The sequence below is a fragment of the Numenius arquata genome, chromosome 10 (assembly GCF_964106895.1).
Source record: "Numenius arquata chromosome 10, bNumArq3.hap1.1, whole genome shotgun sequence".
Classification (NCBI taxonomy): Eukaryota; Metazoa; Chordata; class Aves; order Charadriiformes; family Scolopacidae; genus Numenius; species Numenius arquata.
Genome location: NC_133585.1, coordinates 25904045 through 25926442, shown reverse-complemented (window position 1 = coordinate 25926442; position 22398 = coordinate 25904045). Strand labels below are relative to the sequence as shown.

Sequence of the window (22398 nt, the reverse complement as noted above, 5' to 3'; positions counted from 1 at the left end):
AAGGGAAAGAACAAGGACAAGAAGATAATTTTTTGAAGTATTTTGGGAAGACAGATTTCGATGGATACAGAACATTGGTCCGTATCTCATAAGAAGTAAAGTCTACAGAAAAACAAAGGAGAAGGTAATAAGGATACTAGCGAAAACTGCTCCAAAGCAGCAGAAGGATAAGACAGACAAGAAGATACCAGCTGGCGTAACTGAAAGTTCTCCAGTGACTGTAAACCCAGGGAAAGTCAGGCAGAAAGATCAATTAGCGAGATTTTTCTGAACCAGTGTGAGACAAGGTATGAGGAAGCAAGGACAAATCCAGGATAGCCAAGCATAGATGAGATGCAACTAACAATGACATCAGGAACAACAGTCCTTCTATAAAAACAAAAAAATGTTAAGTTTTCATGAGAAACTGGTCTGTTATTAAAAGCAAGCAACACCAATAGATGATGCCACACATTCGAAAGTATTTCAGTAGAATTCTTCAATAAAAAGGCTAACAGCAATCAGGCAGCAAACAAAGGTAAAAGTAGCAATGAGAACTGTTGTCTCAATTACAGAATACTGAAACGAGGAAAATGTTTGGAACTCAATTGGCCTGATAATACCGACTTTAGGAGACCGTGAACATGAAGCTACATGATCCCAGAGTTGTAACCGTTGTTATGGATATTGGGTGAGGTTCTGCAAGATTAAAAAGTGTCTTGTGTTGTTTAAGAAGCAGGAAAAGGAAAATTGAGAAATTAAGAGAGTAATCTGTTTAATCCCAACAAACAGAAAAAATACTGGCAGAACATTTATGTTTATATACACACACACACACACAATTTCCTAGAAGAAAACAAGGAGATGAGTAACAGCTGATTTGGATTTGTTATGAACAAATCATGTTAAAGCGATTTTTTTTCTTGCAATGGCAGAGTAACAGGATTTGTCTTCAGGGAGACATCATATATTTTGACTTTATTAAGGACTCTGGCACTGTTTCACATGGGCAATTTCTTAAGGAAAATAGGGAAGCACATGTTTAGAAGACGTTACTATACATCAGATGAAAAACCCGTTGGAAAGCTATATTCAGAAACTTATTCATTGTAAAAATGGTAAATGTATTGATGGGCGTTCCTGAACTGTGTACTCTCTAATATTTTCTTTAATGACCGATTTGACAGAATAAGACTGCAAATTACATTTGTAGACATGAGTTGCTGCGAGTCTGCTGGAGGACAGGATAAGAGTTCAAGATGAGTTTGACAAATGAGAGAAGCAGTCTAAAAAGAATACAATTCAGAAAGTTTAGAGACAAGGTTCCACAGTCAAACTACACAGAGGAGGAGAAACTACTAAGTAGACAGTGGTTCTTCAGAAAAGACTCAAATTTATATTGGCTCATACACTTAAAGAATTAACACTGTCATGCTGTTTTGAAACAAACAGGTATCTCCTGGGGATGTGAGAACAGGAGATTTTTTTTTTACTGGTCTGTAAAACAGATTGTTTTCAACTTATTACCGGGAGGGCTTCAACTGCATTGCTGGGTCTGCTTTGAGGAGACAGGCAACCGAAGAGAAGAGGAACTCAAAAAATCACAGGTCTAGAAAAACATGACTTATGGCAAAAGACAGAGAGAATTGGGTTATTAAATCTGGAAGCAAAGAATTTCAGGTCATGGTAATCCAAATCACTGGAAGCTGTTGCAAGGAGGAAATTAAATAATCTGTTCTCTACACGAAGAGTAAATATACAAGATATGACAGAATGCAACTGCTGCAAAAAAGAACTGGATCCTAGGCTGAACACTGGGAAAAAACCTGCTAATGATAGGGCTTCTAAGGCCCAAAAATATATTTGCCAAAGTTTTTAACAGCAGGTTGGACAAACATCCATCAGGAATGGTTTTGGTGCAGTTAAGCCTCCTCTGGGAAAAGAGAATAGGTCAGGTGACCAAAGCTCCTGCCCTCCCTGTTTCCTATGGTTCTGTGATTACAAAGTAAAATGCAATCCCTCAACCTAGGAAACGCCAAAACACTAAGAGTTGCCACTTGAACTTAAAAGCGAGAGTGGGATCTGAAAGTGACACACACCATTTGTATGCAAATGAATTCTCTCATCTCTTTTTCTCCAGCCACCCCATGTAGTTCCTCCCACTTCTCGCCTCCGCTCCACCTCCATCGCATCAGGCTGGGCAAGTGCCAAACGTGGCATCTTTCCGCAAGTACACCGCCCTCTCCCAGGAACCTCTACACATTCTACCGCCCCATTCAGGAACACAAGTCCTGAATGTCACGTAATGTCACGTCCCCATGTGGTACCTCGCCATTAGATCGGAGCCTCTACATATGCAAAAGCAAACCTTGTGACACAGATCACACATGGGCTTCAAGGGACACCAAGGGGAGGGTCACATCCTCTCCCTCCTACCTCCCCGCCTCCCCAAAGCAAGCCACATGCCAAGGAGAGAAAAAGAAAAGCCCCTTACGCTATCCATCTCCACAGTAAATTACGCTAATTAATGTGAACTCAAAATGGCTCAGGGTTATTCTAAAGAATACAACTATTTCAGACCCTCCGCTCTGTTCTGAATTATTCCTAGGCTTGGTCAGAAATTGTCCACAGAAACATTTCTGCATCAGAAAAGGCCTGTGCACCAAAGTGAAGTACTGCCATGCTTCTACATTTTCAAAACCAATTAATTTAGAAAGAAAAAACCCCTACATTTGATCAAAGAGCATGGTGAAATATTTTTTGAATTTCAGGTTTTAATTTGAGAAGGAAAAAAGGACTTAACCCAAATGTAATCAAGCTGTTTTGTGAAGAATAAAAATAGTTTCCAGCAGATGTGTCTCAAGTAGGAATTTCATATCTTTGAGATTTAAATTCATCAAATTTGGTTTATATTGATCAATGCATTGAGAGTTATTAGGGAGAAACTAAACAGACAGTGAGACTGCATAGGTGTAATTTCTTTAAGAAGTCAGCTTAGAAGTTAAAAATTAAAGAATATAAATAATGAATATTTCAGTAACATATTTCTTCTGTTAAACCAAAAACATAAAGAATTTTTCCATACAGTCCAATTGGCCAGAAAACTGTCCTTGATAAAGAATATCAAACAAAACACTTATTTATCACGTATGCCATAGCCCACCTGGCTTGTCAGCTTGAGTTAAGTACTATTCTGAAACATGAATATATGCAGCCAGAGATCAAGAGCTCAGTGCTTCCTAAAGTAACGAAACCAGACAAAGGAACCTAAATAAAATGTAACTGGTAGAGTAATGGGTGCCCAATGGGATAGTATTTAGGGTAGCTTGATCATACCAGTCTGCTGACTGATGAATATCAGAGGCAACAGGTACTATGAAAGGAGGAAAGAAATGCTCCTGGTTTAGATTATTTTTGTTGAAACTACTCTGGCATCATGATTTGGTACAGTGCCATTGGATGCATGTTGCTGTGAAGTCATTTTAAGGTGGAAATTAGAGATAATTAAATAGAGAAAAAAACAGAAGTATCAACTCTGAGAGTACCTAACATTCCAACAAACAGTACTCATTGAAAGCATGAATAAACTATGTTTTGAGGTAAAAAATCATAAGCTTCAAATATCTAAAAGCTAAATATCTAGCATCCCACAAATGGATGGAAGTTACAGTTGCAGTACCAGGGCTCAAAACCCAACAAGTCTGCTGGTGCTTTCCATTTCTGACAAAATCAGAACTAAGCAGAAACAGCTCTTTTTATTTGCCCTTTCAAAAAAAGTTTGACTGAACAGAGATGCCTATAGAAAGCTATTTCTGGGAAAAATTAAACCCCCTAGATTACCATCTCTTTGAAGCAGAAACTGTCTTTTACTATACACATGTCTAGGCCTATGTATAGTGCCATGAGATTCCAATTCATAGAAAAAGCTTCCAGGCATGCTATATCACAAAAAAAAGCTACACAATGGCAACTAGTAAATGTAGGAGCCGTTGCATGTCCCTAAAAGCAAAAGTTTAATAGGACTGCAAACAAAGAGACTTACCAGGTAGCTATTGTTTGATTTTAAGCAGTAGTTAAAATGGCCTAGTATTAACTTTGAAAACTGCAAAATTTTAATACATTAGAAATCCGCATTAGAGAAAACAGTCAACAGATTATAATAAAGTCTACCTATTCTAGTTAGACTAGGTACAAAATCTCAGCATGTGATCTTGTTAAGGTCATAAAGGAGCCCACAGCCTCAAGGTCTTGTTCATAAAGCAGACAAGCCTGGCAAATACTCAGCAAGAAGAACTTCTCAGGAGAGGACTCGGAATCTGCAAAGATGGGCTGCGCTTGTAGGCCTTGAGAACACTATAAGGGGACACCAACAAATGTTCACTGCTTTGCACCAGTAAAATATTTATGGATTTCTATTCAAAAGGGCAGTTTTTCTCTTAAGGATTTACAAGCTTGCTTGACTGTCAAGCTCTTCAGTTCCTTTCACACATCTTTTGGAGTTTCCAAGTTTACAAGCTCTGCAAAAATAGTGCAGAGTTTGCATTTTCTTTAAATCGATAGATTGCAAAATATGTATAAAGTATTCCCAGAGATTTTGCCCCTCAACCAAAGCCATATTTATTTAAAGATACTCATAAAATTCTGCTAGCCGCATCCCCGAAATGCTCCCATCTCTTGAATCAGACTGTTGGAAGGATAATGGGGATAGTTTGCTCTCATTCTCTGCTTGAAGATTCTGCAACTGCGTGAACTGAACTTCCGTATTTTGTGTAATTTTTAAATAGCTTTCACAGTCAACATCAGATAATTTACAAGTTAAATTCACATATTCATTCCAATATTAATTAGTTGGGCTTCTTCAAAATAGTTCATGAGATGCAATTTCAGTCAAACCACCTCTTTTTTTTCATATTCAAGTAACTCCAGTTAAGTAACAGATTGAGTATGGAACACACAACTTTACCAAACCGATTAATTTGGAAGATGTCAGATATTGTTTACATTATATGGAATTGTATGCTAGCTATAATTGCAATATATGCCAGATATAACAACACTTCTTCTTTTCCAGAAGTCCATTTTGTTCTTTGCAGACCAGTTTGGTCTTTTTTAAATCCTTTACTAGTATTCAAACAGGGTCAGAGAAGACCTTGTGTATGGCAGAAAACCTAACAAATACACTTCTGAGGACAGACAGAATATATTGCTGCTCACTCCTTCTCTTCAGGGCATTTTCTTTTTGGCTGAACAGGGAGAACACAACCACTGTTTGCCCCTCTATTCACGTATGTAAGCTCTCACTAGCTGTCTCGAAAGCCTCGTACTCCTGTGAACTGGCTCACTGAGGCTTTTTGTCAAGCTGCACGTCTGCTGCCTTCTTTGCTTTGGGCATCAGGGCTTAATTTTTTGCGTGGAGCGAAACTGGCATAATAACGAGATCACTTTCCACCTTTCCTGTTATATAATACAAGTACAGCAGGGTAGAATACCCATAGCATTTCGTTGTTTTCCATATAAAATCATGAGCTACAAGAGAGAAACTTCAGGAGTAAAAAGATCTGGGACTTCATGGGAAACTGTGCAAGACGGAAGAGATTAAATTCTTTGGGAAGTGCAAGGTGAGTTTGGGTGGGGAGGGGTTAAAACTGAATTAAGCTGAAGCAGGGTTACTTTGACTTATTAGTTTGGTTATATGGTATGAGCCCTGTCGCTTGCACTGGAACCAATTAAAATGCCTAGTACGTGAGAGCAAGCATTAGGCACGTAGCACCCTACTAAATTGTTAAAAGAAAAAAAAGTTTTAAGCTTGCTTCTTTAATCCATCCCAAGTGTCTGTCCTTATTTTGCCTGTGTCCCGCTCAGGCCGTTACACATATCATTACAATGACCTTAGTCTAAGTTAAAAATCACTGTCTGTGTAACTCTATTGATAGCCAAGGTACTGCCGTAAGAACCTACATGCATAACATTACAGTCACATAGAATACAGGCTGCACTGGAGCGATGTACAGTCTTTTTTTTTTTCTGTTTTAAACAACTCAAATGCAGGTATTCAATGAAACCGTCGTGTTGAGAGAAAAAAATTTACTCAGATTGATCAGGAAATATAACAAACGAGTTCCCTTCTCTCACTCCTGGAGCCACTCCTTTGCAATTGAATGAGCGACAAGAAAAAATGTATTTGTAATTTTCAGTATCCTATAACATTAAAAATTAGTTCTACTTGTGCTGCAAAGCAAGCACTGCTTACCCTCAATTTAGAAAACTAGAACTGATCACATCTACAAAAAAAGAAACACTGCACTTTGACACTAATGTTACCTAAAGCTTCGTCATGCAAAGTGTTCACTCAAGCCATTTTAGACAACTTCCTTATAAAACAGGTTTTTCTGGTTTTGCTTACCTCTTGGGTTATCACCAATGATATTGGTTTTGCCATTCCAGTACCAGAGCAGCAACGTTGCATCCCGTGATCCTGAGAGAATGTAACAATTTCCTCCAATATAGGACTCGGAACGAGCAAGGCAGGTGACAACATCCCAGTGTCCAAATATTACTTGTATCAGTTTACCTGAAACACATAAAATTGATCACTTTAAAACTATGCCTTTATTCTTTCTAAGGCAAATTAAATACATTATAAAGCATTTTAGAAATATTTTCTTTATTAAAAAAAGGTTCCAAAAAGAAATATAGTGGAGAGTACTATTTTTTTCCCTTGATTTGGTGGAAACTTATTTAAAAGTGGAGTAGTTGATACAGTTCATACAAAAAAATATTTACAGCCCATAAACATAATACTTTAGTCAACGGCCAATCATGCCAGAAGTTTCTTTTAATTCTACATATTCACTTTACAAACAGGAAACATGATGGGATTCTCTTCCAAGGCAAGTTTAAGGTAAGCTTACTGATGAAAGTAACAGTGAAAATGCAAATCTGCTGACAATGTGGGAAACAGAATCAGAAGCAGCTACAGAACATTTGGGACCCAGAAAAAATTGGTAGTGTGAGAGCATACATGTGTATATAGCATGTACAGCTTTTGAGCATCTCTTTAAACAGAGAAAAGGAGATTTAAATAAAACATTACTCTTGTACCCAGGTTTTTCCATCACCATTTAAACACTTGCCAATTATTTCAACCAGCATCCTTCCCTTTTAAGAATTTCCGTAATGTTCAAAAAGCCTCAAAAGACAGACCTGGAAAAAAACTCTCTTACCTATTGCATGCAGGACAAACGCTTGTGCTGCTGATAGAGACTCAAATGTAAAAAAGAAAGGAAAGCCTAGGCAGTTAAAAATGTGCCATTCAAGAATATAATAAACACGAATATGACTATTACCTTTAACTAAAAAGGACAATATTTTCAGAAAAATGTAAATGTGGATGCTCAAGCAGAGTGGATTTGCATGTGGGAGAGGAAACACATGTAAGGTCACCCACAGAAGACCTCTGCCAGACCGCCCTGCCAGAGGCTGGCTCCTAACCAGCAAATATCTCATGTGTCCTGCCAGCTTCTGGATCTGCTGGCAGCATATGTGATCCTATCAAATGAGAACCTAAGGACTAAAATCCATCTCACTGGATCACAGAATCACAGAATCTTCATGGTTGGAAGGGACCTTATAGATCACTGAGTCCAACCATACACACACACAAAAAAAAACCCCAAAACACAAAAAAACCCAAAACCATCCCAACAGTCTCGGGCACTAGAGCATGCCCTGAAGTGCCATGTCTACACGTTTCTTAAATACCTCCAGGGATGGCGACTCCACCACCTCCCTGGGCAGGCTGTTCCAGGGCCTGACCGCTCTCTCAGGAAAGTCATTCTTCCTAATATCTAATCTAAACCTCCCCTGCCCCAACTTCAGACCATTTCCTCTGCTCCTGTCATTATTCCCTTGGGAGAAGAGGCCAACACCCACCTCTCTACACCCTCCTTTCAGGGAGTTGTAGAGGGCAATGAGGTCTCCCCTCAGCCTCCTCTTCTCCAAACTAAACATGCCCAGTTCCCTCAGCCTCTTCTCGTATGACTTGTTCTCTAGACCCCTCACCAGCTTGGTGGCTCTCCTCTGGACACGCTCCAGCAGCTCAATGTCCTTCTTGTGGTGAGGGGCCCAGAACTGAACACAGCACTCGAGGTGAGGCCTCACCAGTGCCCAGGACAGAGGCACCATCACTGCCCTGCTCCTGCTGGCCACGCTGTTCCTGAGACAGGCCAGGATGTGCAGAAGCCTAGCAACTGCTGATCTTGTAGAGACGGGGCCAAAGATACACACACGCATTTCTCATGCACCTTCTTGGCCCATTCAGGTAACGTGGGCCAGGTCAAATTCTGCATCCAATGACGCAAGGAAGTGTGATGCTATTAATGTGTGACCTCAGATTCCTCAGCCCAAATTTGTTTGTGCTTTGGGCCGCATAAAGAATGAGGAAGAACGGAAGGGGAAAAAGAGTGGTAGCTTTGGAAGGATTAACAACACAGGCCAAAAAAAGAATAGGAAATGCAAACTACTGTACCTGATACAAAGTGTTCTGAAAAGTGTTTAAAAATAGCAACTAGTTACATGACAAGTAGTAACACAAATCAGTGTTGGGACTCAAATTAAACACATCTTAATAAAATATTTTCATTCATGAATTAAAAATGCCAGTCAAGCATATAATATGGCTAGTAAGACACACTTCACGGCCCTCTTTCCATGCACTACAAAGGCATTGTATTCATATCCACTAAATAACCCTAATGATAACAAAAGACTTAAGGGAGTGGTTCTGAGGAAAGAACAAAAATAATGTTAACAGCCTGATTTATAACAGAAAATCAAAAGGTAACTGCATTAAAGTGGAGAAAACCAGAAAAATAAAAACAAGAAAAAGGTATGACTATCTACAGAAAAGGGGAATTTCTTACTTTACTACATGAAAAAAAATAGAGTAACATGATGCAATTTAAAGGAAACCTGTACATCAGATTTAAAATAAAACACTGACAAACTTATTAGTTGCCCTTTTCTGGCAGGAAGGGGCAAAACCCTGGAAGGTACACTTACTGTGCAGATCTATCTTCTACAGGAAGGGAGAGTGACTCAGGGATGAAGTCTTTTACTCGTCTCTGTGAGTCTGCAATAGCATTCCACATCAGTCCCCTCTGCACACCAGGGCTTTAATTCGTGCCGCAGGGTCACCTAACTGCCTCAGATGCTGACCGGTCAACAGATTTAGTCAGGAAAAGTTACTGAACTTCACAGCTAGGAGCAGTGAAACACTCACAGACTACGTAACCTCATTTTGGCAACATACACAAACATCTAACCAAGTGTGAGTTTTTCCCTGAAAATTCAAATTGTCAAGTACAAGATTTAGATTTGAGAATAATTTAATTATGTGATATATTTTTCAGTTGTAGAGCCATAGGTACTCAAATACCTGAGGTGATTTATACTTTTAGAACAGAAGTTTACTCTATTAACATTGTTAAGTTATAGAGATCTCTCCTTCAACTATAGTCTATAAGTTCTGTTCTAGAAAACAAACATTTTTCAAGGCTATTTGTTTGACAGTTGTTCATGTAGCTGCACTGCCTTGTTACTTTTACTTCGTTACCATGCAGCTAAGGTTCAATCAATTCCATCAAAATAAGAAATAAGCTTTTGCTCTTTTATATTAGGAAAAAAAAAAAAATCATTACTCTTGTAAGAGTTCCTCAGCTCTTTTGTTTCCTTTACTATGAGTTGTCCTCTCTGTACAGTAATATCAAACTTTAGCATATGCACTCAGATGTCCCATTTTGACAGAACAAATTTTCTAGTTAATGTTTTATTTGACAGCTGTGCTACGAATAATTAAAAGAAAAATAAGACTCAAGTCGCTGCACTACTGAATCTAAAATGCTGTCTAGAAATCATTCCCACTGCTGGAGGAAGGTTTTATTGTGCTTCTGTTATACTAGCTGTGCTGAGAACCCGTGATTTATGTTAAAAGTATTTCCTGTTAAAAAAAAAAGAAAACAAACCAAAACCAAACAAACCCAAAATCTAATAGGAAAAAGGGTCCCTTTTTGTGTAAGTGCTAAAATATAATTGAATTCAACATTTGTGATCGCTTGCCATTATGCATTACTGATCACATCATCCTTTTCCCTTGCTGTTCTGTCAGAGTATTTCATAACTATAGTCTCATTTTAATTCAAAGCAAAATAAACTACATCTGAATTCACTTGATTTAAGCTACAGCTGGAGTTGCTATATTGACAAACAGGAGACACACAAAAGACACAAATCTTCTGTAACTTTTTTGACACCAGAATTTTGGTTTATGCCATAATTAGCTATGGTAGTAACGAGATGCCTGGTGCATCTGACTTACCCACAGAGGACATAATGAGATTTGTAGTTCAGATTGATACAGGACAAACCTACCATATCATACAAGTTCCTTCTATAGGTGTAAAGTAAAATACATCCTTTGACATAAAAGAATTAGTTCCCTATTAATAGATATCAAGAATAGATACTGAGTATTTATTACTGCTAGCTAACTTTTCTGAATATCTCCTTTAAATTCACAGTTTTATGTAAATTTATTTTCATCAAAGAGAAAATTAAACTAAGAAGGGTCCAACAAGATGTCTGTATAATGAATTGTAGGCAGTCAATATGAAATAAATGGAACTTCTCCTTTATACTTAAGGCTTCAAAATTGCAAAAATGACAGATATGTTAAAAATATGCCATGAGATCTAGTCTTAACAGATTTTCATTAAAGACCATCCTGGTTTGTTAAACATTTTGGTTTGCCATGTGTGAAAAACACTATTAACTAATATATTTAAGAAATGATGACAAACATGTAGGATATTGCCTAGGGATTAATAACCTACTGGAAAGCTTGATGGCACACACACATTAACCACACTGGGTCATTAATCCCAAAGAAGTACTTTGCAGTGAGGTCGCTATTCCCATTATAAGATAATGAAAGGGAAAAAATCATACCTATTTTTTTCTGGGGCTCCACGGCTTTTAAATTCCTGTAGCTCTTACATTGAAAGATTCTTTTCTATTTAGCATGACACATGCGTGACTTCAACGGTTTGGATACATGCCAGCCGACAGACTAATTTAAACTCCTGACCATTATATCGATCAGTTTGTGTTATATGAAAGAATTCAGTGGCTCCAAATCAATTTTTCTATTATAGCATAGTTTTCAAAGGCTTTCATAAGTATTCTTTCACCAGATTTCAAGACTTCACTTCCGTTCTCATTCTGTGGTACTTGCCTGTATTTACTCAAAAAAAAAAAAAAAATTTCTCTGGTGCAGAAAACCAACCAGAGTTAAATTCAAGTAAGCATTCTAAGAACTTTTAATTCTTGGGGTATGCAAAGCTTCACAAAAACTCATTTACCTGTAGAAACTACTGTGTAAGAATAGGCATGCCTGCCCATATAGATTTGAAGTGTGATGCTATGGCTAAACAAGAGCTCCTTCTCTTACATTTGCCATCTTTCCACAAAAATGATGGCATAAAATACACAGCAGCAGTAGGTTAGAAAAGATTTGACAAGTATTATTAGTAGGAGAATAAATACATATTCCACTTTCTGTCCCCGCCCCCCCTTCTTTCTTTATCTGAAACAATAGGTTGATGATGAACAGAAAAATCTTTTAGGCTATTCCCATATATTAAAAATAGATTACCTGAGTCAGTAGAATAAACTCTGAAACTCTTGTCCCAGAAGCCACAGACCAAGATGTAACGATTATCAGAGGTGATGACAAAACACTGGGAATGTACCTGAATGCTTTGGTCTAGAAGGTCAGTGATTTGCCTTCTGTGCATACCTGTATTGCTGGCTGAACAAAAAGACACACAAATCAAAAAATTTAGCATCCACATTCACAGAAAAAAAGCACATTTTAGAAACTGCCATTGAAACCGAAACTATTCCTCGCTCCTGTTGCTTGCTTTTTGTGGCAGGGACATTTTGTTTCTACTTTTACTATAAAATTCTCATTACACCTCTGGGAACAATGCTAATTCCTTGTAGTGTATATTCTAAAATAGAAAAAAAATCCCTTCTTCAAGTCAAATGCAACTGACAAATATAAATGAAAGATTGCAAAAAGGAACAATACATAAAAATGTAATAAACTTCCTTCCCCCCTTCTTCTAGTATAGGAAATTAAAAATAAAGAAACAAATGAGGGGAATGTAATTATAAAACAGCACATATACATATATGCTCTATAGTGACTCAAATGCAGCAGACAACAGAATTATGATTTCAAAATTGTACATAGGTTGTATTTCATTGCAAGCACTGTAATTTAAAAAAAAAAAGAATAACTACAGTAAACATCAGTACCATTTCACACTTTTTTGAGCATTGCACAAAAATTAACCAGCTTATCTCCACAATCTCCTTTCGAGTTGAGAGAAAATATTTACCCTACTTTGATCACCCACTGTTTTATTTCCCCAGATAATCTTGCATTGTGTACCCACAGAATGGACAGGAATCGATTAATGAACACATTTTTCATATCGGATTTTGTCCTTATTAATTGATCTATCTGCATATATATGTACATACATATGGATCCCTATAGATATTTATCATGAAAATCCTACACTGTAGGAAGAACTTTTAATGTCCTTTGTTCCTGAGGGAACCTGATTCCCACCCCAGGCAAGTGAGTTCTCCTGTGCCTGGCTTTGTCTGCCGACTGCTTGGGGCACCATTACTTCCATTCCAGGTGGTCCCCCGGACCTGTCCCTATTCTGGTCTTGTGCTCTCCTTTACTTTGTGTTCTCTAACTTCTTTCCATTCCCACGGGCTAGCTAATCCCTTTTAGGGATTACTCCCTGGGCTTATTCCATTTACTTTCTATCAAATCCTTAATTCATCTATGCTTTCACTACGTTAAAAACGTTGATACTGTCTTGTCCGTACGGGTGGCAAATAATTTAGCAAGGTGTTGGCACTTGTTCTGCTGGTAACACATAACGGGGCCTTGACTGCTGTTGGGACAACTTAAAGAATAACAACACGTTATAAACAGACAGTCAAGCATTCTGTGTGACACAATAATGGCAGAGAAACCCTCCAAGAACCATGCACACATTCAGTGTGGATAAGACCTTCAAAAAACTTCACCTCAAAAAGAAAGAGGTCTAGGATCTATGTCATGTCAGACATTGCTGGTTTACATCTTCCTGTGCAACTGGAAAATGAGGACAGCAGGAATCCCTCCTTACAACTAAGACAGCAACAAGATTCCTGCTATAACCATAAAAGTGTAATTTTGTGGTCCTCTTAGGTGCCATTTCTAGGTAAATGTGTCTGGCCACAATTAAAAACCCTTAATATTATCTACATAATTACTTGCTTGTACCCAATGATGCTACTTAACAGTGACAAAGAAACCCTAAAACCTTTTAAACTATGTCCAATGTAATCACAAGGCTGATTTGAGATCTATTGTACAAAGAGAATATTAAACCATTTTTCAGAACTGTGAACATTCATTTTAAAGGTGTTTACCCAAACAAAAGTCTAAGTACTTTTTAAATTAAAGGCAAGCCTGAAAATAGAATTATGATTTTAAAATTCTGAAAAATGAAAATAAAAATTTTATTTCCTTCCTAATGTTCTTCACAATATGTAGAAAAATCATCAGACAGGACCAATGTGATTTGGGGTTTTTTTTGCTGCGATGTTTATTTGTATTTTTAAGATATACCTGATAGCAGGTTTTAAAGCAGAATATCCATTTCCTGCCCCAAACATTTTCTGGATAAAGTCTGTTTCAGGAAGGAAAGGAGAGTTACAGCAGACGTCCTCCTCATTATAAATTATGAGTATTGCATTATTCGGGTAGAAATTGATTTCAAAAACTTTGGGAAAAGATTTTCATTTTATCAGCTCTATAAAATGGTTTAATATGGCACACCGTTCCTGATTTAATTATCACGGAGTGTACCCAGCAAAATGGCTACACAGCAACAGTCTGTATCTACAGACCGATACGGTGCAGTTCCTACTGTGATATGTATATTAGCTTTGAAATTAATTTTCACTGGCTGACAGACCTGTCATTCTAACCTACCCAGGCAAGTTCATTTTTGCTGCGGTTTTTCCATGCTTCTATAATTGGCCACTTTTCACTTTTTTTTCACTTGAGCTACCATCCTGAAATGGACAGTTTAAAAAACAGAGCTAAGTTTGAAGTCTAATCGAATTGGGACAGAGGGAGGAAATCCTGTCTTCTTTGGTCCTGTGAATTGTCCTACAACTAGTTTGTATTTTGGGGTTAGGTTGTTTTGAGTTTTTATTTTTTGATCACATTTAAGGTTCCTCTCGCCATGGTACAGGCTCCTGAATCATAGTCCAAGCACGCACTCCCCAAAGTTAGATCCATAATGAAAGAATTCACCAAACTCCAATCGTTCTAATAGAAAAATCAGCTCTATATAAACTAATAAACCTCTATAATAAAAAGTCGTGGATTGAATCTATTACACTGAGTCATTAAATAAAAGAGAGACATTTCTCCACCCCTTTTTAATAAAAGAAAAACATACACAAATTTAACTAGTGATGCTGATCAAAAGATGCAATACCCTGGAAAAATGAATACTAATATCTCAATACTAAAATGGAATGGGCAATATATTTCAACTTTGAAACCGCTTTGCAATTACACATTAATCCCCTCAGCCTGAACAGCAGGTCTATGAAGAAAGGATTGATCTCCTTTAATGATGAAACCCTGGCACCATGGTTTTATTTTTCACAACACGGTGCAGTTAAGAACCCCACTGTTATTATGAAAATTTCCTCAGCAAAGGAGCTCCATCACATTACCAGTGCACCAATTCATCATAACGTGCCTCGCTCCTGCTCATCAACAAGTCTGAGTGATGAAAAGATCCAATATTATCCTGACAGTACTTCATGCACATTCTCAATCACACATTATTACAGCATCCATATTAATTTTCACTGACACGCGTCCTAGGCCTGTTCAAATTAGGCAAACCAACGAGGGGGAGTTGATGAAATACCAGCATAGCCACAGCTCATTGCATTCCAATTTGCATGCAAATGGTTTATCAGGAAAATTCCATTCCCAGCAACCAGCAAGTGAAAAACAACCGTAATCTACACTTCAGGGCCACCATACAGAGCTTAATGAATCGCAAAGAGAGAAGGAAGTGACAGACCTACGAGAGGATCGATTTCCACTGGCAGCTGGTAAGGCTGGTCTTGTACAGCACCTTGATGAGCTGGAATTCAGGAAAGAAGATTTTAAAACTCTGCATTTTTTTAATACCGTGAAGCCACACACATTTTATAAATCAAAGCTATGTCCTTTTTTTTTTTTAACTATTCACAATTCTTCTGCATCAGTTGCATTAAAAAAAAAAATCCAGGTGCTTTCATGACCTGCTTATTAAACATTTATTTTAGATTAGTGCTATTCTGAATATATGCCATCAGCAGCAGCTCTGGTCTTGAGCCATAAGCTCTAGCAGATGCTTTACTGGCAACATCTCCTGTCGCAACAAAACAAAATTAAGTGGTAAAGAGCACTGAAAACAAAATGTGACAACCATCTGCTGACTGTAGCAAATACTATTTTCCTCTTTACTTTTTAAAGCATTGCTTTGAACGAGTGAAGCACAAGGGACATTTTTTTGGAAAAAGCCAGTTTATGATGCAGACAGGGAAATCTCAGAGTCACCCAGTATTTAAGGATTCATCCATCAACAAAAACCATTTATTTGCGAGTTTGCATAGAAGTTAATATATAATTCTGCAGACCTACATTTCATCTGGGCACCTGGCATACCAGTGAAATGTTTACCTCCTGAATTTTCCTTCAGTGTTAAAAAAAAAAGCCTTTTTCTTCCACAGCATCACTAAAAACAAACCAAGAAAACTTCCCCTCCAAAGGGCCCACAAGACAGTCTTGGAAGCACAACAAAAAAATAATGGCTGAATACTAATACTTATGGTTTTTCTATCTACTGTCCATAGCTTTATAAAAATTAGTATCAATAGAAGGGTTTCATAAATAACTGGGAAGTCAAAGTTCTGCTGCAATGAAACACTAACACAGAACAAAACATGAAATCCACATGACAACATGGAGGCACCCTGTCAGATACCAGTGCCATTAGATGTCAGCAAAGCCACCACACTCAGATACAAAAGCAGGAATAAGATTTTTAACTACACATCAGTGACAACTGGTCACTTGGCAACTTAACTGTTTTATCATGATGCCTCATTAATAAAGACAAAGCTAAGCCCACAGCAGGAGATACGGAGCAGAAACGATACCTGCCCTCTAATCCTGGCAGATTCCATTTGGGTATAAAATTTGAAGGCAACAATAGTAAAGGCTAGTCTCAGGAGTCCATACACAGATATCTTAAGAGTTGTACTCCATTGACAGCCTGCAGCTGATCAGTGTGCTCTCAAAAAGTGGGGTTTTGTTGGATTTTGGTTTTGTTTGGTTGGCTTTTGTTTTGTCTTGAACTGTAGGTTTTCTTGAGCTCTTTGTAAAGGCAAGACAAGTGTACAATGCTTCTACATGAAAAAATAGTGACTCAAAAGCACAGCTTACTCTTCTCTCTTTCAGAGGTGAGGGAAAAACCAAAGTCTGAAAGTTTTGTCCAACTCAAAACAGTTGATTACTACACTCAACAACTGTTTGCTTGTTCACAAATCACCAACCAGCAGACTTATGAGGAAATCAAAATCAACTCCTACCACTTAAGAACCTCTTTCCCATGACAGTTGTATGTCCACAAAGGCTATTTTTTAAAAGCCTTGAATATTATACATCCAAGGTCACACATCCAAGGTATGAGAGGATATTGCCATCCTCCTTTCAAACAAACGTCAAGAGCCCTGTAAATAGCTCTTGCTCACAACTTGTTATCTAGACATGCCTCCCTTCTCTCCTTCCTTCCCACCTTTCTTTTTAAGCATTTCTTGGGTGGGTGAAATAATACATAGATGTTTCTATTTGTACAATGTTGAGAGGTCATTTGTTAGAATTAGGAAAAAGTGTGGGAGTCATCTGGTTTTTTTCAAAATGTAATCAAGGACCACGGGTCCAGATTTCTTAGTAGGAATTTCAGTGATGTGAGTATTACTCTGGTGCAAATATCTTTTGGAAAATTAATTTGGTTGCTGTGCAAATGGATATATTGCTTTCATTACATATTGACAAATACATAAGCACCTATTAACTTTGGGATGTTTAAGTTACAGAAGATACAGACTTCCCATATATTTTATCTTCTAGTTGTCATTGAGTAGCTTTAACATCAGAATATGGTGTTCCTAATCAACTAGGAAAAGATAGAAGAAAAGATTCTGTGTGCTTTAAAACTTGTCTTTCATATGGTATGGTTCAGGCTTCCATCTGACTGAAAAACAAATTCAAGAGGAAGAGTGTGACTTTATCACAATCAAATAGTGATATACTCTTTTTGTCTTCCTCATAGTGCCTGATGGCCTGGAAGGCAATATATTGTTGTTAGAAACCTTTTGTGTGCTACATACCTTACTATACAATAGTTCAGATTACTTTTTTAAGGAGGAACTAAGTCCACATGAGAAGAACATGCAGTGTCAATGAACTGGATTTGCTCTTCACACTATAAATTTAAAACACCTCTGCAGCAAATTTTGAAACGGACAACAGAAGTACTGCTTGATGGCAGTGGTTTCTTTGGCTATTTACTTTAATTACTTACCAGGAAGGTTATGCCACTTGTTTACAGCAAATAGCCTATTTGCAGTAACGGTGATCACAGCAGGAGTGGCCAGACCAGGCTGGGTGTTGGCTGCTACGTGAGTGACAGGGGAGTTGGATGGGAACTTGAGAACCATGATAACATCCTGTTGAGCTTGGTCTGTGAACATCAATGGACTCTGCAGGAGGAGATACTGTTGAGTGCACACAACAAGAACCCAAATACACGGGAAAAGAAAACATGGGGAGGAAAGAAGACGACAGGACAAGAGAAGGAAGATTGGATTAAAACACACAAGATCCAATAGCAGTTGCAGTGAAAAGCAAATGCAGTAATAGTGGATAGGCTCATCGAAACAACCATTTTAGGTAGAAAAACCTTCAGGTACACTGTTAATTTGAGCATCTTGTTGAATACAGGGTGTCTGTATACAAACTTTGCTGCAGATCACAGCAGACTAAATGAAAAGTTTCCAATCACCTATCTCTGCCAAAAGAATACTCCTTCTTAACTACAGAGATAGTATGTCAAGGAAAGCAATGCCAAACTAGAAGGGAACAAAAAAAAAAAAGGAAAAAAAGCAAGCAAAAGAAATTCCTGCTCCCAGGGATTGTCTCAAGTTGCATTAAATTGGCAGACTGCAATTCTTTACAAGCCAGATGAGAACATGAAAGCACATTAAAATAAACAGATACATACATACACTAGATATATGTTCTGTATATATTTCTGGTGTACAAAAATAAGATTTATGAATGCAAAGTAGAAGAATTCACTGCAAATGTGTTTCAAAGGACAAACATAATTAAATGCAGTTGTAAAGAATATAAAGTGGACGTGATTACAGACACTACACTGCGTTGTTTCTAGAAATAATAAAGGGAGGGAATTAATCCAGACTCTCATTTTCAACATAATATTTTTAGGTTTTAGTTTATTAATTTAATAAGTTGAAAAGTTTAATAACTTTTTAACTAAGCTCTCTAACAATACTGCAAATGTCAAAAAAAAAATATTGAAGACCTTAGATCCGGATATCAAACATAAGGGGGAAAAGCAAAGCTTAACGGGACTGTGATTGTGTGGTGCACCTAAAAAAGATAACTCCATTGAGATGTAGAAATTTTATTTACTGTGAGGGTGGTGAGGCACTGGAACAGGTTGCCCAGAGAAGCTGTGGATGCCCCATCCCTGGAGGTGTTCAAGACCAGCCTGGATGGGGCTTTGAGCAACCTGATTTAGTGGGAGGTGTCCCTGCCTATGACAGGGGGGTTGGAACTAGATGACCTTTAAGGTCCCTTCCAACTCTAACCATTCTATGATTCTATAAATACAACCATCCTAGTCACCATATTGGTCTAGAATTTGTAATTTTCTAATAACTGAATTAGAACAGTAATGAAGTCTTCTTGGCTATTTTCCACCTGCAATATTTCATTACATATATGTGTATGTAAGTGCATACATTTAATCTATATTTATACAGAACTAATAAAAAAATTAAATACATTTGCATTTTTATTATCACGCCTTTTTAAAAAGTTATTAAGAGTACTTAGAAAAACATATTGCTCTATGAATTCCTATTTACTGTCTTTGCATAAAGGTGTAAATAAAAGCAACTAATAAGCTACCCAGACACCCTTCTGAGCAAGTGGCTAAAAGCCAATCAATATTATGAGTTAATCCTCCCTGGATGCTCATTCAATTAAAGGTGTCAGTAATGCCTCATCTGATGTGGCCTCAATTAAATCCAGCTATCTGATGGTTGAAAACACAAGGGGATACAGCAACAGCAGCAAAACCAGACAAATAGGCAGCCTTCGTGTGACTGCTAATTACTACACCTGGTGTATATTATGGCTTGTGCACTTAACACAGCACGTGGTAGCTTTCAATTCGGCTGTATTCATGCATACATGCACAAGCACACACAAAACCAGAGAACTCAGTAAATAATACAACTAGGAATAATTCAAAAGTGTGACAGGAAAAACATCCTCCCTGTATTTCAGCTCCAGGAATGTTACTTTTAAAACCACATAATATAGTGTTATTATAAATTCATGTATTAAAATCCGCAAAATTTGCCAAAGCCAGTAGAGAACTACGTTTTTTTTTCTGTATGTACCTCAGCCCAAAAAAACCCCAGGAGTTAGAAACAGCTCACTTCATAGAATTTAACTTCTTCCATTACATACTAAATCTTTACTAATTCAGCGTCATGGAAAATATTATGAAAAAACCATACAAACTGCTTCTTAGCATCAAAATTATTTATATAACAATGGTTCTGACAAACACACCAACAACCAACTTCTCAAATTCCTCCTCCTCCTGAAACAAATCCCTCTAAATTAGGGCAAGTGCCTAGTGCGTGGCACCACGACAGACGGACACACGTATGTTGTGTAGCTGTACGATGAGGGCACGTGGGCTCCCCAACATCCCTGCTAACAGGGCTCTTACCAAAGAGAGCGAGCCCTGTGGGTTGCACACACAGTGGTCTGCAGCCCTGAGACCCTACGTGGGAGGTCCCACAATCATCTCTGTCCATCCAGTACATGGGATCCCAGGGCAGGAGAATGTCTACTGCGCGGCTATCAAAGTGCAGTACGTACTGGCTGCAGAAAAGGTGGGGGGACGGTCAGCTGAGCAAGTCTCACGTACAACACATGCCATATTTGAGAAAGGCTAGTAGCTCAATTTGACAAGAAAGTTTACAATTCTTCGATCCCTACATCACAAGATTTGTAAGCTACTTTGGAAACATTTCAGATTTTTGTGTAATTTTTCTAAAACCTTTTGCACTTAAGATATGTTTTTAATCTAATAACCTTAGTCTGCTTGAGTAGGACATACGTTTTACAGAACATACAAGAAGAAAATGTCTTTTTTTATATTTCAGTGTAAAATGTCCTTCTTAACAATAAGGGAATGTAACCTTCTGAAAAACGTGTGAATTAGCAGACCATTTGCCAGAGTATCACTTAACATACTTAGTTCTGGATCCATGACAACACAAATGATGTTTTAGACCCAAGGACTGCACACAACATGATATGGAAAGTAATCAGTAATAAAATAATAGTTTGTATAATAAAATTATATTGGACACAGTAGAGGTAAAAGGGAAAGCATGTTAATGCTCGCTGCCTGGATTTTATCACCCTAGCTTTACTGCAAAACACATTTAGTCACATTCTTTGCTATGTAAGTTTCAGCTCATGAATTCCTAGTAATCCTGGTTTTAGGGGAAAACCTATGCCTGGGGGAAAAGACAAGGAAGTTCCACCTCCTAAATCCATGCTTCTTGGGGAATCTGCCAAAGATTAACTAAATTGTCTCCATGATGACTGGCTCTCACCTGTACAGGTATGGTATTAACAAAATCAACTGATGAAGTGTTCTTAGATTACACTGACAAAAAAGGTCTGTACTAGAAATCAATACAATCCTTTCAGCAATAAATAAAATAATAGTTAAGCGCTGCATACACTCCCAGTCCTACAAAACCGCAACTCATCCGCTGTTTTTAGTAACACCACTGCACGACCACATAAACGCAAAGCGAAGTGGCCAGTTCTGTGTGTTTGAGACAGCCAAGGAGGTGAACAAGGTGGCAGGTCACAAAGAGTTAACACGGTACTTACCACCTGCATGGCAGAACTTCTTGGAGGATGTGGTTCTATGAGCAGTTGGGAAGGGGTCTGTCCAAAACTTCGTATTTGAGCTTCAACAGCCTGGAAAAGGCACAGGCAGGTTTGCATGTTAAGAGGTGCTAATTACAGGCAATAGAACCGTAACTGTCACCTGAAAATGTCATTCCACACTTCTGGCTTGTTTCATGTTGAAAATCAACCCCGTGTGTTCACTGTGGGGCTAAGTGCTTGGCACTGGTACTAAGAATGAGGTAATCATTTTAGTACTGTGGATGCTATTTCCATGAGAAACTCTGCAAAATCTCATCCTGCTCAATGATATTAAACAGAAACCAGCTATTATAATCAGAAACTCTCTTTATTGGCTCCATTTTTCCTTTCTAACACTGGCTTATCCTGTTTGTACCATATCTCAGAAACAAAAGTTAATGTTTAAAAAGTTTCTATAGGTATTAGGAGTGTTCTACTTTCTACTTAAACTCCATTGCTTAGTTTCACAGCAATAACTATAATGAAAGCGACACTGAGCTTTTTTCTTATTTTCACTTTTATTCAAAAAGAGCAACAACTTTAAGACGTATTGAACTACTGACAGCAAGACTAATATTGAATGCAGCTGAAGGAGAATGTGAAGATATAATGCAACTTATTAAAAGTTTCTCTGTATCTTCAGCTAGTTTCTCTGTATCTTCAGCTATGTGCTTTATCACTTTCTTCATAGGGCATACATGAAAATACGATCTCATGCTTACCAGTTTCTTAAAAATAATTATTCTGAAATGTGTGAACTTATACTTCTTGCCTAGGTATGTCCAATTAGTTTTCCATGTTGCCGCCTATTGGCCCACTGGCTTCAAAATAAAATCAAGCAGCCAAAATTCAACATGTTATTTCTTGCCCTGCACTGTCCACAGAAACAGGCTAATACTACAGAAAATCTTAAATCATTCATCTTAGATTACATTTCT

At 37.8% G+C, this 22398-nt stretch overlaps 1 protein-coding gene across 2 annotated transcripts in view; it reads right to left on the bottom strand.

Annotated features, from left to right (window-relative positions):
- LRBA (LPS responsive beige-like anchor protein) overlaps positions 1–22398 on the bottom strand; it is a 416351-nt gene that overhangs the window by 23197 nt on the left and 370756 nt on the right. For both annotated transcript variants that reach the window (XM_074154664.1, XM_074154665.1), the window contains 5 exons: positions 21422–21511; positions 17769–17961; positions 15219–15281; positions 11690–11845; positions 6383–6550 (listed from right to left, as the gene is read on the bottom strand). In XM_074154664.1, the coding sequence (XP_074010765.1) occupies positions 6383–6550; positions 11690–11845; positions 15219–15281; positions 17769–17961; positions 21422–21511 (670 nt within the window). The remainder of the gene's footprint in view (positions 1–6382; positions 6551–11689; positions 11846–15218; positions 15282–17768; positions 17962–21421; positions 21512–22398) is intronic.